Source organism: Danio rerio, chromosome 20 (genome assembly GCF_049306965.1).
Source record: "Danio rerio strain Tuebingen ecotype United States chromosome 20, GRCz12tu, whole genome shotgun sequence".
Taxonomy (NCBI): domain Eukaryota; kingdom Metazoa; phylum Chordata; class Actinopteri; order Cypriniformes; family Danionidae; genus Danio; species Danio rerio.
In genome coordinates this window covers 56,220,001-56,233,586 of record NC_133195.1, presented here as the reverse complement: position 1 = coordinate 56,233,586, position 13,586 = coordinate 56,220,001, and the positions used below count along the sequence as shown (strand labels likewise).

At 37.8% G+C, this 13,586-nt stretch overlaps 2 protein-coding genes across 3 annotated transcripts in view; one reads left to right on the top strand and one right to left on the bottom strand.

Moving 5' to 3' along the window:
* The window catches only part of pycr3 (pyrroline-5-carboxylate reductase 3), a 547,472-nt gene that overhangs the window by 134,148 nt on the left and 399,738 nt on the right, over positions 1-13,586 (bottom strand). The gene's annotated exons all lie outside the window — the stretch shown is intronic.
* Positions 6,907-13,586, top strand: part of dspb (desmoplakin b) — an 82,802-nt gene continuing 76,122 nt past the window's right edge. For both annotated transcript variants that reach the window (XM_073932187.1, XM_073932186.1), the window contains exon 1: positions 6,907-7,193. In XM_073932187.1, coding sequence (XP_073788288.1) covers positions 6,994-7,193 — 200 coding nt within the window. In that variant the 5' untranslated portion in view covers positions 6,907-6,993. The remainder of the gene's footprint in view (positions 7,194-13,586) is intronic.

Sequence of the window (13,586 nt, the reverse complement as noted above, 5' to 3'; positions counted from 1 at the left end):
GCATGTGTTTACTGTGGGGTAAACCCACACCAACACGGGGAGAACATGCAAACTCCACACAGAAATGCCAACTGATCCAGCCGGGGCTCGAACCAGCAACCTTCTTGCTGTGAGGCCACAGTGCTAACCACTGAGCCACCGTTTTATAAAATGTAATATATAATGGTTTACTTTGGTCTCGCAGTGGTCTGGACATGCTTTCATGCCTTTTGCTGTGTGCAGCATATCTTGTGCTTCTGAAAGGAAAAGTGTTTCTGTCAGGCTGCGTTCAGATCATCTCCACCCTCGCTAGAGGCGACACGAAAAAAAAAAAAAGACTGAACTTGTTTGCATGTGCGAGCGTGTGTGATTGACAGCCTCGTTTCTGGGAAAATTATTAGAGTAAAGAAGAGTGAGTTGATGAGTGTGTGTGTGTGTTGGACAATGAAACGGGGGTAGTGTTTTAATTGAGAGAGAGAGAAGAGTGGTTTGTCAAGCACACTTAACTGTGTGAAGCACACTTCATTAATGCAATTTTATTTATCTATTTATGCACACTCACTGGCCACTTTATTAGGTACACCTTACTAGTACCGGGTTGGACCCCCTTTTGCCTTCAGAACTGCTTTAATCCTTCATTGCAGAGATTCAAGAAGATACTGGAAATATTCCTCAGAGATTTTGCTCCATATTGACATGATAGCATCAAACAGTTGCTGCAGATTTGCCGGCTGCTCATCCATGATGCCAATCTACCGTTCCACCACATCCCAAAGCTGCTCTATTGGATTGAGATCTGGTGACTGTGGAGGCCATTTGAGTGCAGTGATCTCATTGTCATGTTCAAGAAACCAGTCTGAGATGATTGAGCTTTATGACATGCTGCGTTATCCTGCTGGAAGTAGCCATCAGAAGATGGAGACACTGTGCTCATAAAGGGATGGACATGGTCAGCAGCAATACTCAGGTAGGCTGTGGCGTTGACACCATGCTCAATTGGAACTAATGAACCCAAAGAAAATCTCCCCCACACCATTACACCACCACCACCAGCCTGAACCGCTGACTCAAGGCAGGATGGATCCATGCTTTCATGATGTTGAGGCCAAATTGTGAGCCGACCATCCGAATGTGTCAGCAGAAATGGAGACTCATCAGAGCAGCAACGTTTCTCCAATCTTCTATTGTCCAGTTTTGGTGAGTCTGTGTGAATTGTAGCCTCAGTTTCCTGTTCTTAGCTGACAGGAGCGGCACACGGTGTGCTCTTCTGCTGCTGTAGCCCATCCGTCTCAAGGTTGGACGTGTTGTGTGTTCAGAGATGCTCTTCTGCAGAGCTCGGTTGTAGCGAGTGCTTATTTGAGTTACTGTTGCCTTTCTATCTGCTGGAACCAGTCTGGCCATTCTCCTCTGACCTCTGGCATCAACAAGGCATTTGCGCCCACAGAACTGCCGCTCACTGGATATTTCCTCTTTGTCGGAGCATTCTCTGTAAACCCTAGAGATGGTTGTACATGAAAATCCCAGTAGATCAGCAGTTTCCGAAATACTCAGAGCAGCCCGTCTGGCACCAACAACCATGGCACATTCAAAGTCGCTTAAATCCCCTTTCTTCCCCATTCTGATGCTCACTTTACACTGCAGCAGATCGTCTTGACCATGTCTACATGCCTAAATGCATTGAGCTGCTGCCATGTGATTGGCTAAAATTTGCATTAACAAGCAGTTGGACAGGTGTACCTAATAAAGTGGCCGGTGAGTGTGTATTTTTTGAGATACGGAGTGACTGTATGAAAGAGTCTGTTGCAAATATACAAAACGGGAGCAAGGGTCTGTTAAAGCTTCAGAGAGATGAAAGAGTGTGTTTTCTACAGGTGGTTTGTCAAACCCACTCACCTGTGTTTAGGCACACTCAGAATTGCAGAATGAGAATGACAAAGTGAGCAAGCAAAATAAACATTGTGAATTCTGATTTCAAACATGTTTTAAGTCTAAAAGTAGCCTCTAATGTGGGATCATGTGTGCATAATGTGTAAGGTGTGGTGTTTTTAGCTGATTATTTTAAACTGTCCCTTTAAGAACTATTTCTACTTATTTTTTTATGTGAATTTTTGTGAATCCTGCAAGCCACTGGAGACTTGATCTTTGTGCGTGGAGTAACAGCTGTCCTGCAATAGTAAAACGCTCTGAGAAAGTGTTCCTGATTATACGTTTGGTGTCAGGCTGGGGTTTGGTGAGATCGGTGCGCGTGTGGAATGAGCGTCAGGCCGTGACTTGCAGTAAATGCTTGGAGAAATGCGCCGGGAGCATTGATTAACCCAGTGAATCTGACAGAGAGTGTGTGTGACCGTATGCGCTCATATTCTCACGTCCTGCTGTGAAATACTGCGACTGCATGTCTGAGCTGACACACCTGCAGAAACTCCAGCGCTCTGATGTTATTACTGAACACACCACGCATTCTGCTCATTCTGGACTGTGACGCACTTTTAGAGGCTGAGAAAGTAGTTTTAGGTGGAACTGTGGCCTCACAGCAAGAAGGTCACTGGTTTGAGTCCCGGCTGGACCAGTTGATGTTTCTGTGTGGAGTTTGCATGTTCTCCCCGTTTTGGCTTGGGTTTCCTCCGGGTGCTCCCGTTCCCCAACAAGTCCAAACACATGTGTTATAGGGGAATTGATTAACTAAATTGGCCGTAGTGTATGTGAGTGAATAAATGTGTATGGCTGTTCCCCAGTGATGGGTTGCAGCTGGAAGAACATCCGCTGTGTAAAACATGATGGATAAGTTGGCGGTTCATTCTGCTGTGGCGACCCTTGATTAATAAAGGGACTATGTCGAAAAGAAAATGAATGAATGACTTCTGGCTTCTTACTGATATGTTATGCAAGTATTTTTATTTGTTATTGTAAATCTAGTAGTGCTTTGAGTTTAAGAAAAGCGCATCATAAAAAACATTTATTATTATAATCATTATTATAATTTTTATATTATTATTATTATTTCTAATAAAATAATTATTGTTATTATTATTATTGTTATTGTTTTTATTATTATTTCAATAGTATTATTATTTCTATTATTATTATTATTATTATTATTATTTAAACCTTATTATTATTATTATTATTAGAAGTAGTAGTAATATTATTATCATTGTTATTATTATTATTATTATTATTTCTAATATAATTATTGTTGTTGTTATTATTAATATTATTATTATTGTTGTTGTTGTTGCTATTATTATTATTATTATTATTATCATCATCATTAATATTAATATTATTGTTATTATTATTAATATCATTATTTTTGTTATTATTATGATTATTACTATTATTATTGTTATTATTATATCTAATATAATTATTGTTGTTGTTGTTATTATTAATATTATTGTTATTATTATTACTAATATTGCTATTATTATTATTATTACTAATATTATTACTACTAATATTATTAATATTATTGTTATTTTATTATTATAATTTTATTATTGTTGTTATTATTATGATTATTAATATATAATTATTATTTCTTTAACCTTATTATTATTATTATTTATTGTTATTATTTTTATTATTTTTTATTATTATTGTTATTGTTATCATTAATATTTTATTATTATAATATTATTATTATTATTATCATTATTATTAATTGTTAAATGTTTGCTAAAAGGTTTTGTAGCATAAAAAACTCACTCAAAGACAACATTGCACTGCAAACTATTAAACATGTCAACAAGAGTCACTTTTTAAACTATTTAACATCCAAAGCTTTTGAAAAAGGAAAAATCAAGATCCCATAATGCAATTCAAAAGCGTAAATAAGTTAAAAAACATGAACCACACACTGTTTACGAATATTTTTACAGAGTAGTCCCGGGCTAACTAACAGTTGTGTAATATATCCTTATGCCTGCTTCAGCCATGCTACGTATTTCTGCATTTCATGCGTCAGAATTGTAAGGTGTAAACTATTCACACTTGTAATTAGTGAAAAGTTAAAGTCAAAATGATGCGGGAAAGTGTTTTTTTCCTCTGTGCATGGTGGAAACCGGCTCGTGTTAGAATGTGCCTGAGGACAGACCATAACGCAGCACACAGATGTTTGGTGTTTTTACTGCGGTTTCCACAGAAAGGCAAAACCCACAGCACCTCCACCCATAAACACAAACATCGGATCAGTTCAGACGTCTGTCACATCTCCACACACACTGATAGTTTAATGTGTTTAATCCGCACGCATCAGTGATGTCTGGTATTGACCGGTTTCATTTCTGACATTTCTGCCCACCGCAGCTTTAATTTCAGCTCAGGGACAGAAACTTCTTCAGGGCTTTTAGGAGAAACTGGTATTACCTGTAGACCCAGAAACATCAGAGATGGCAAACACATCTCAGATCAGCATTACTTGCACTCAGAGAAGGATTTTCGCTGCACTAAAACCCAACAGTCGACTTTATCAGATGAAATGAGAGTAGCTAACTCAAAATTGACTGATAGCTAATTTTAATTAATTCTAATTCCAGCTAGTGTGTGCTGTGCAGGTAAACCTCCCTTCTCTGACCTCTAAAGGGGCTCTAGTGACAGTCGTTAGAGGTCATAGTTTTTAGCCTCCTTGTTAGAGCAACTGACTCCCATGCGGAAGATCGCTGGTTGGATCCCAGCTTGGGGCGGGTTGGGTGGTGTAAGACTGGTGGTGTTACATTGGTGCCGTGACCCGGATGGGAGTGAGGTTTAGGGGGGTGAGTGTAATAGAAGCCAGCTAGTAAATGCTGTGCAGGTAAACCTCACTCCTCTGACCTCTAAAGGTGCTCTAGCGACAGACGCTAGAGGACATGGTCTTTAGCCTCCTTGGGTGGAGCAATCGACTTCCATGCGGAAGGTCGCCGGTTCGATACAAGCTCGGGGCGGGTTGGGTGGTGTAAGACTGGTGGTGTTACATTGGTGCCGTGACCCGGATGGGAGTGAGGTTTAGGGGTGGTGAGTGTAATAGAAGCCAGCTAGTAAATGCTGTGCAGGTAAACCTCACTCCTCTGACCTCTAAAGGTGCTCTAGCGACAGACGCTAGAGGACATGGTCTTTAGCCTCCTTGGGTAGAGCAATCGACTTCCATGCAGAAGGTCGCCGGTTCGATACCAGCTCGGATCAGGTTGGGTGGTGTAGGACCAGCGGGATTACATGTGCAACCATCTTAGAACTATAAAACTCCCAAAAAGTTCAACATTTCTCTCCATGTTTGACTGATTTTCTCTGTTATTCAACTAAATGATCTTTCAATTCAGTTCACCTTTATTTCTATAGCGCTTTTAATTGTGTCAAAGCAGCTTCACATAGAAGATCACATGGAACAGTGCCAGTCCAGACAATTAACATAATATACAACCAAACAATCCTTCCAAAAAAAAAAAAGTTGAATCTTTGCAAATAGATGAAATTAAAAGTGCTTTTGCATTACAAATTGAGTAAAAGTTTCTATAAAAATGACATGCATAAAATAACCAAGAAATCAATTCACCCAAATGTTCATGCAAACGGATGTCTGAAAATAAACCACTTGCTTGATCCATCAGAACTCATCATGCATGATCATTATCTCGAAGTTCGCTGTTCAGAATAGTTTTGCAGAATTATGTAAAAGGAAATAAATGAAGTGCTGGAGCTTTTTACCGCTTTTTTTATTACATGGATTATCAATTACAACATTCATTTTATAATTATCCATGTTGTTGTTACACTACCACAAAAAACACTTCCCTCCCTCAACAGCCTCTAACTTCCCATTAAAAAACTAAATAAACATAATTAAGTAAATTAATTATAATGATCAATAAATAAATGATGAAGATAAATAGATTTTTAAAAAGAAAATTAATAATAAATATGTGCTCAATATATTATTGCTCAGCTTAAGAATCAAGGGTTAACCAGCAGATAGGCTCATCTAAAAAGGGACGCCACAACTTGTCAGTGAAAGTCTAATTTTTTCCAATGTAATGCAATTAAACACTTCTTTTATCCATGCATCAAAAGGGTGGAGAGACGTGTTTCCACTTTAACATGCAGGATGAGACGTCTTGCTACTAGTAAAGTAAAGCCTTTCGGACCATTATTGAAAGGTTAGCATCTACTGCCAACCCCCCCAAAATGCAATAGTATCTGGATGAAGCCTTTATGATGCAAGCTGAGACTGCATCACTCAGCGATGCAATGTCAGACTCAATGCACTCAATGGAGCGAGTGACGTCACTGTGACGGGTAAGGTTAGGGGTGGGGTTAGGTGAGCGCATTAAAAAGCATTGGATGCAGCCCAGATTGCACTGCACCAAGTCTGCAGCCAGACCCCCCTCGAAAGATGGCCAGAAGTGGATGTATCCAGATCTTTGTCTAGTTTTAAAGGTTTTAGTCAAATAATTAAATAATTTCGGGCATTCCCGCAACAGTGGATGAGATCCGCTGGTAATTGCTTGCTGTAGTATTTATAATTATGAATAAAAAAATAAAAGCATTAAGAAAAAAATGCATAAATAAAAAGAAGTAAAAAAGTTTAAAGTTTAATGCATGAAAAACTAAATGTTAAATATTTAGATAGTTGCATAAAATGCACTTAGTATGAAATATTGTATGCAGGTTACGCAAAAAAAAAAAAAATGCACCCCCCCCCTTCAAAAAACTCCCAAAATTATTAAAAAGGGGAAAAAAGTCAAACATGTTTTATCGAATCAGATTATCGCTGCAATTCACCTAAATCAACATGCAAATGCACTTTGCTCTCTGTGCATGATGATGATCCTCCAGAAGTTTGCTGTTTGGAACTGTGCGCTTCCCCCCAGCAGAGCGCCCCGGGAGCGGGTGTGTCCGCAGCGGCGGTGGGTGTGTCTCCGGGCGGCTCCACAACTGCGGCTCTTCCGTCTGAAGTTCAGTTTCGCTCTGCGGATCTCCACGACTGGATCTGCTGTCTGGTTTTACTCCTAAACTCCGCCATTTTCCCGGTGCTGTGCAGCAGTGATGAGTCTGTACGGCTCGCAGCGCGGGCTCAACATGATGGGTCGCCGCAGCGGCTCCCGCAGCGAGATTAACGCCGGCGCCACGTACCAGTACGCCCGCAGTGAGGTGATGCAGCCGCCGCGGGGGAACAACGGCTTCACGCAAGAAATGGAGAACTTCAACCGCACTTCACCCAGAGGATTCGTCAACTTAGTACAAGTGTGAGTAAACACCTGTTACTTTACCGCTTGTATATTCACTTAAACTCCCGTGTGTTGCTCTTTTATATTCACCTTAACTCCCCCTGCATGAAAGCTATTCATGCATGGAGGAAAAGTTGGTTTTGTATTTGCACATTCGTTCAGTGACACGATCCTTATTGTTTACCTTGATACTTTGAATATTCCGTCTAAAATCGCATGTAAGTATGACTTCAAAACAACAGTAGCGCTATTTAATTGACTGTGAACAGTGCTTTGATGGTCAGTGGCTGCTAATATTATCTCACTATTTAGAATTTGCTGTACTTTTCAGAAATTAAATTATTAAGGAGAAAGTCTGAATGTGCAGATATAAAACTTTACCTCAGTGTATGATTGTATTCTAGTATTCAGGGATTCTCTAGTATTCAGGGAGTTAAAGTAAGTATAAAAGAGTGAAAAGGATGGAAAAATTGGGGAATTTACATTTACATCACAATGCATTCTTAAAGCGACAGTTCACTCAAAACTGAAAATCAAATTTACTTGCTTCAAATCTGTAAATAAAAATCCTCCATGTTGTCCCAAAACAAATTAAGTTAACTAGTTTTTACAAATTGAAGTGAATTGAACATAAAACAACAATAAAATAAATATGTTGTAAATAAAAAACAGAAAACAATTAAGTTTTTCCTAAAAAACAACAACTCAGGTTTAATTGTTATTTGTATTGTTGGTTTTATATTTGCACATTCGTTCAGTGACAGCTTGTGATTAGGGCTGGGCGATTTGACCTAAAACCAAAATACTAAATGTTATAGTATTTCAGCCTGATCTCACGAGAAAACGTAAGTATTTTACGTTTTGCCAGTTTAGTGGCTGATTCGTATGAATTCGTACGAGTTCAGTCGTACGAAATTGTTCGATTTTTAAAAAGGAGGCGTGGCATCTAACTCCACCCCTAAACCCAGCCGTCATTGGGGGATGAGCAAACCGTACTAAATTGTACACATTAGATCGTACTAAGTCATACGAATTAGCCACCAAATCAAAAAGTTACGAATGGCCGTGAGATTGTGTTGAGTATTTACATTTACTTTTACATCACAATGCTTTGTTGAAAGGATAGTTCACTCAAATCTGCGAATGAAATGTGCTCGATTCAAACCCTAAAACTGTAAAAATGCTTGTCCCAACACAAATCTAATAAGTTAGCTTAATTTTTAATTAAGTTGTCCCCCCAAAACTCAAGGTTTTTTTTGTAAAGTTGGTTTTAAATTTGTTCAGTGACAACTTGTGACACGCTCCCTATATAGTTTACCACACTACTGTTAATATTAGGTCTGAAATCGCATGCAAAACTGAAAATCAAATCTTTATACACTGTAAAAACAATCCTCCATGTTGTCCAACATGAATTAATTGACCTTGTTTTTACACATTTAGGTGGATTGAACAAAAAAACTCTTCAGTTGTCCCCCAAAAAACTGCAGGTTTTTTGTATTTTTGTATTGATTTTATAATCACAGATTTTTTTCTGTGACAACTTGTGACGTGCAGTCTATTGTTTACCATGCAGTTCTGAATATTAGGTCTGAAATCATATGCAAGTATGACTTTAAAGCAATATTAGCACAATTTAATTGACTGTGAGCAGTGTTGTACTGTGATAGTCATCGGCTGCTAATATGAGTTCAGTGTTTAGTATGTGTAAACAATAGTTTTCTGAAATTATATCACGGGGAAAGTCAGAATGTGTGAATATAAAACCGGCTTTACCTCAATTCTGTTTTACTCTTTAATATTTAGCGTAACTCCCCGCATGAAAAATATGACTAGTGAAGTTTATTAGATGCTCTATATTACTGAGGTAAAGTTGGTTTTATATTCCCACGTTCGTTTAGTGACAACTTGTGTCATGGTCCCTAAATTGTTTTCCATGGTACTTTGAATATTTGATCTGAAATCACATACAAGTATGACTTGAAAACAACACAAGCACTATTTAACTGACTGTAAACAGTGTTGTACTGTGTTAGTCATTGGCTAATAATATGATTTTAATATTTACTATTTGCAGAGAATCTTTTATATTTACAGCAACTCCCCACATGACAAATACCACTAGTGAAGTTTATTAGATGGTGTTTGTTAGTTTTTTCATTTACTTTTACATAGCAATTCTGTTTAAGAGATAGTTCACACAACACTGAAAATCAAATCTTTATACACTGTAAAAGCAATCCTCCATCTTGTCCAACATGAATTAATTGACCTGTTTTTACACATTTAGGTGGATTGAACAAAAAAACTATTCAGTTGTCCCCCAAAAAACTGCAGGTTTTTTGTATTTTTTTATTGATTATATAGTCACACATTTTTTTCAGTGACAACTTGCGACGTGCAGTCTATTGTTTACCATGCAGTTCTGAATATTTGGTCTGAAATCGCATGCAAGTATGACTTTAAAGCCACATGAGCACTATTTAACTGACTGTAAACAGTGTTGTACTGTGATAGTCATCGGCTGCTAATATTATTTTAATGTTTATTTTCACACTTATATTCACAACTCCCTATATTAAACGCACTACCAGTGAAGTTTATTAGTTGCTAAATGTTATAGTTTTTACATTTACTTTTACATCACAATGCTTTGTTGAAAGGATAGTTCACTGCAAATGAAATGTGCTCGATTCAAACCTTTACACACTGTAAAAGTGCTTCCATCATGTTGTCCCAACACAAATCTAACAAGTTAGCTTCATTTTTACAAATTTAAGTGAATTTAAAGCAATAAAGCAGTATTTGTGTAAAATTTGTTTAAAATTAGTTCAGGGACAACTTTGTTCACCACATATCTGTTAATATTGGGTCTGAAATCGCATGCAAGTATGACCTGAAAACAACATTAGCACTATTCATTGACTGTGAACTCAGCTGCTTATATTATTTTGCTATTCAAAATTTACGAAGAATTCTTTTCTGAAAACCAACTTCACTCGAATGTTGATCCTTGTGTTTTTGCATTTTTAAATGTACATGAAAAAGTTTATTAGTTGCTGAATGTTATAGTATTTAGCATTTACTTTTACATAGCAATGCAAGTGATAGCTCGTTTAAAACTGAAAATGCACTTTATTAAATCTTTATACACTGTAAAAAATGCTTCCATCATGTCACAAATCTATTAAGTTAGCTTATTTTTTACAAACATAAAACATAAAACAATTAAGTTTACCCCAAAAAAACTCAAGGTTTTCTAAAGAAGTTTTGTTGAAGTTGGTTGTAAATTTGTTCTGTGACAACTTGTGACACGCTCCATATATAGTTTACCATGCTACTGTTGATTTTTAGTCTGAAACTGCATGCGAGTACGACTTGAAAACAACATTAGCACAATTTAATCAACTGTGAACAGTGTTGTACTGTGATAGTCATTGGCTGCTAGTGCTAATATGAGTTCACTATTCAGGATATGCGAAGAATACTTTCTGAAAACCAACTTTACCTCAGTGTTTATCCTTGTGTTTTTGTCTTTTATATGTACAGTAAATCTTCACTTGAAAAACACTACTGGTGAAGCTTATAACACTGTAAAAAATAAATCTGTAAAATTTACGGTAAAAAAAAACGGTACACAGGGTTAAAAATACGGTACAAACTGTGAAAGTAATTTCTCATTTTTACGGTAAACTACCGTATTTAATTTATTTATAGATGTAATATATCTGTATTTTGAATTACCAACACCTACACATCTTTTGTTACACAGATGAACCAATGCTCATCACAAACAACTTTTCCCACAATCAGAAAAGGGTATCAGTGTATAGAAGGTGCTCAGTGTCATTCACACAGCTGCTAAACACCAGTATGGTAACAAGTTTAAAATTAAAGTCATGAAATAAACATTGTTTAGCAACATTAGATGTAACATAAATCTCTAATGAACATAACTGATGGGGAAACAACTAAAAAGATCCATATTAATGTCAACAAAATGCATAGAAAGTGACGTGCCATGCAGGAAATTCGGGGAAAGTCAGTTTACGGTTATTCGCCGTATATATTAAGGAAACAAACCGTTAACCAGGTTACGGATTTGTACCGTAGCAATTTTACAGTTTTTTACCGTTGATATCCTGGCCATTTTTACTGGTATCACTGTAATAAATGGTTGCGATTTCAACGGTAAAAAACTGTAAAAATGCTACAGTACAAATCCGTAACCTGGTTAACAGTATATTTCCTTAAAATATACAGCGAATAACCGTAAACCAGAGCGCTGTGATGATGATGGTGTAGTGAAACTCTGGAGTAGAGTAGAGTACAGCAGAGGATCAAAGTCTTATTAAAGACACATCAAAGGCTCTGATATCACTGCACTCTATGAAGTGTGTGTGTGTGTGTGTGTGTGTGTGTGTGTGTGTGTGTGTGTGTGTGTGTGTGTGTGTGTGTGTGTGTGTTTTATGAGTGTGTGTCACAAAGTTGTTGTAGTTTTGCATTTTTACATTTAGTTTTAATTTTAGCACCATTCAGTTCAGTTTTTTTGTTGGTGTGTATGTATGTATGTATGTGTGTGTGTGTGTGCATGTGCTTTTGTGTGTATATTTGTTTGTGTGTGTGCAATTGTGTTTGTGTGCATGTGCACATGGGTGTGTGTGTGTGTGTGTGTGTGTGTGTGTGTGTGTGTGTGTGAGAGAGAGAGAGAGAGAGAGAGAGAGTGCGCACATGTATTTGTGTGTGTGTGTGCACGTGTGTTTGTGTGTGTGCATTTATGTGCGTGTTCAATTTGGTGTTGGTGTGCAGTGTGCACAAGTGTGTGTGTTTGTGTGCATGTCTGTTTGTGTTTTTTGTGTGTATGCATGTGTTTGTATTTGTATGTGTGTGTGTCTGTGTGTTAGTGTGCTTGTGCACATGGGTGTGTGTGTGTGTGTGTACGTGTGTGTGCATGTGCTTTTGTGTGTGCATTTGTGCATATTTGTTTGTGTGTGTGCAATTGTGTTTGTGTGCATGTGCACATGGGTGTGTGTGTGTGTGTGTGTGTGTGTGTGTGTATGAGAGAGAGAGAGAGAGAGAGAGAGAGAGAGAGAGAGAGAGAGAGAGAGCGCGATCATATGTATTTGTGTGTGTGTGTGTGTGTGTGTGTGTGTGTGTGTGTGCACGTGTGTTTGTGTGTGTGCATTTATGTGCGTGTGCATTTTGTGTTGGTGTGTGTGTATGCACATGCATTTGTGTTTGTGTGTGCAGTTATATGTGTGTGTATGTGCACATGTGTGTTTGTGTGTGTGTAGGTGTTTCTGTGTGTTTTTTGTGTGTATGCACATGTGTTTGTGTGTTAGTGTCTGGGTGTACATTTGTGTGTGTGTGTGTGTGTGTATTTGTTTGTCTGTGCATTTAATGTGTTTGTTTGTGTGAGCAAATGTGTTTGTGTGTGTATGTTTGTGTGTGCATTTTTGTGTTTGTGTGCGCATGTATTTGAATGTATGTGTTTGTGTCTGTGTTTCTGTGTTAGTGTTTGTGTAGCTGTGTGTGTATCTGTTGTGTTTGTGTGTTTGTTTGTCTGTGTTTTTGTGTGTGTGTGCGTGCATGCGGGTGGCTTGGCTGTGTATGTGTGTGCGTGTGTGTGCGTGGGTGCGTGTGTGTGTGTGTGTGTGTACTCTATGTATATGTATTTATGTGCGTATTTATGTGCGTATATGTATTTGTGTGTGTATGTGTGTTTGTTTGTGTGCGTGCGCCTGTGTGTGTGTGTGTGTAACTCTTACTCTACCTCTGCTGACTCTCTGAAGCCTCTTTGTTAGTGTTTCTCCTGCAGTTCTCAGGTCAGTCTGTAAGTGTAACTGGTTGTTCTTTATGAGAGTGTAAAGCGCTGCCGTCTCCAAGCGCTGCGCACTAGTGTGTGTGTAATCTGACAGCCACCGCTCATAAACATGACGAACGCCTCTGTCCTTCATTCATATGCAGATTCACATTCAAATCAGACACTTTTGCTGCTCTCAGATCGCCAGATACTTGCTGCATATGTAGACTTTTTAACACCAAAATGTTTGTGTTAGTAAAGTCCATTACAGGGTCAGTTCACCCAAAACTGAAAGCTGTCATCATTTACTCCTCATTCACTTTTCACAAACCTTTTTTCGAGTTTCTTTCTTCTGTTGAACACAAAAGAAGATGTTTTGAAGAATGCTGAAAACCTGTAACCATTGACTTCCATAGTATTGGTTTTTCCTATAATGAAAGTTAATGGTTACAGGTTTCTGATATTTTGAAGAATGCTGAAAACCTGTAACCATTGACTTCCATAGTGTTTGTTTTTTTCTACAGTTGAAGTCAATAGTTACAGGTTTCTGATAGTTTGAAGAATGCTGAAAACCTGTAACCATTGACTTCCATAGTATTTGTTTTTTT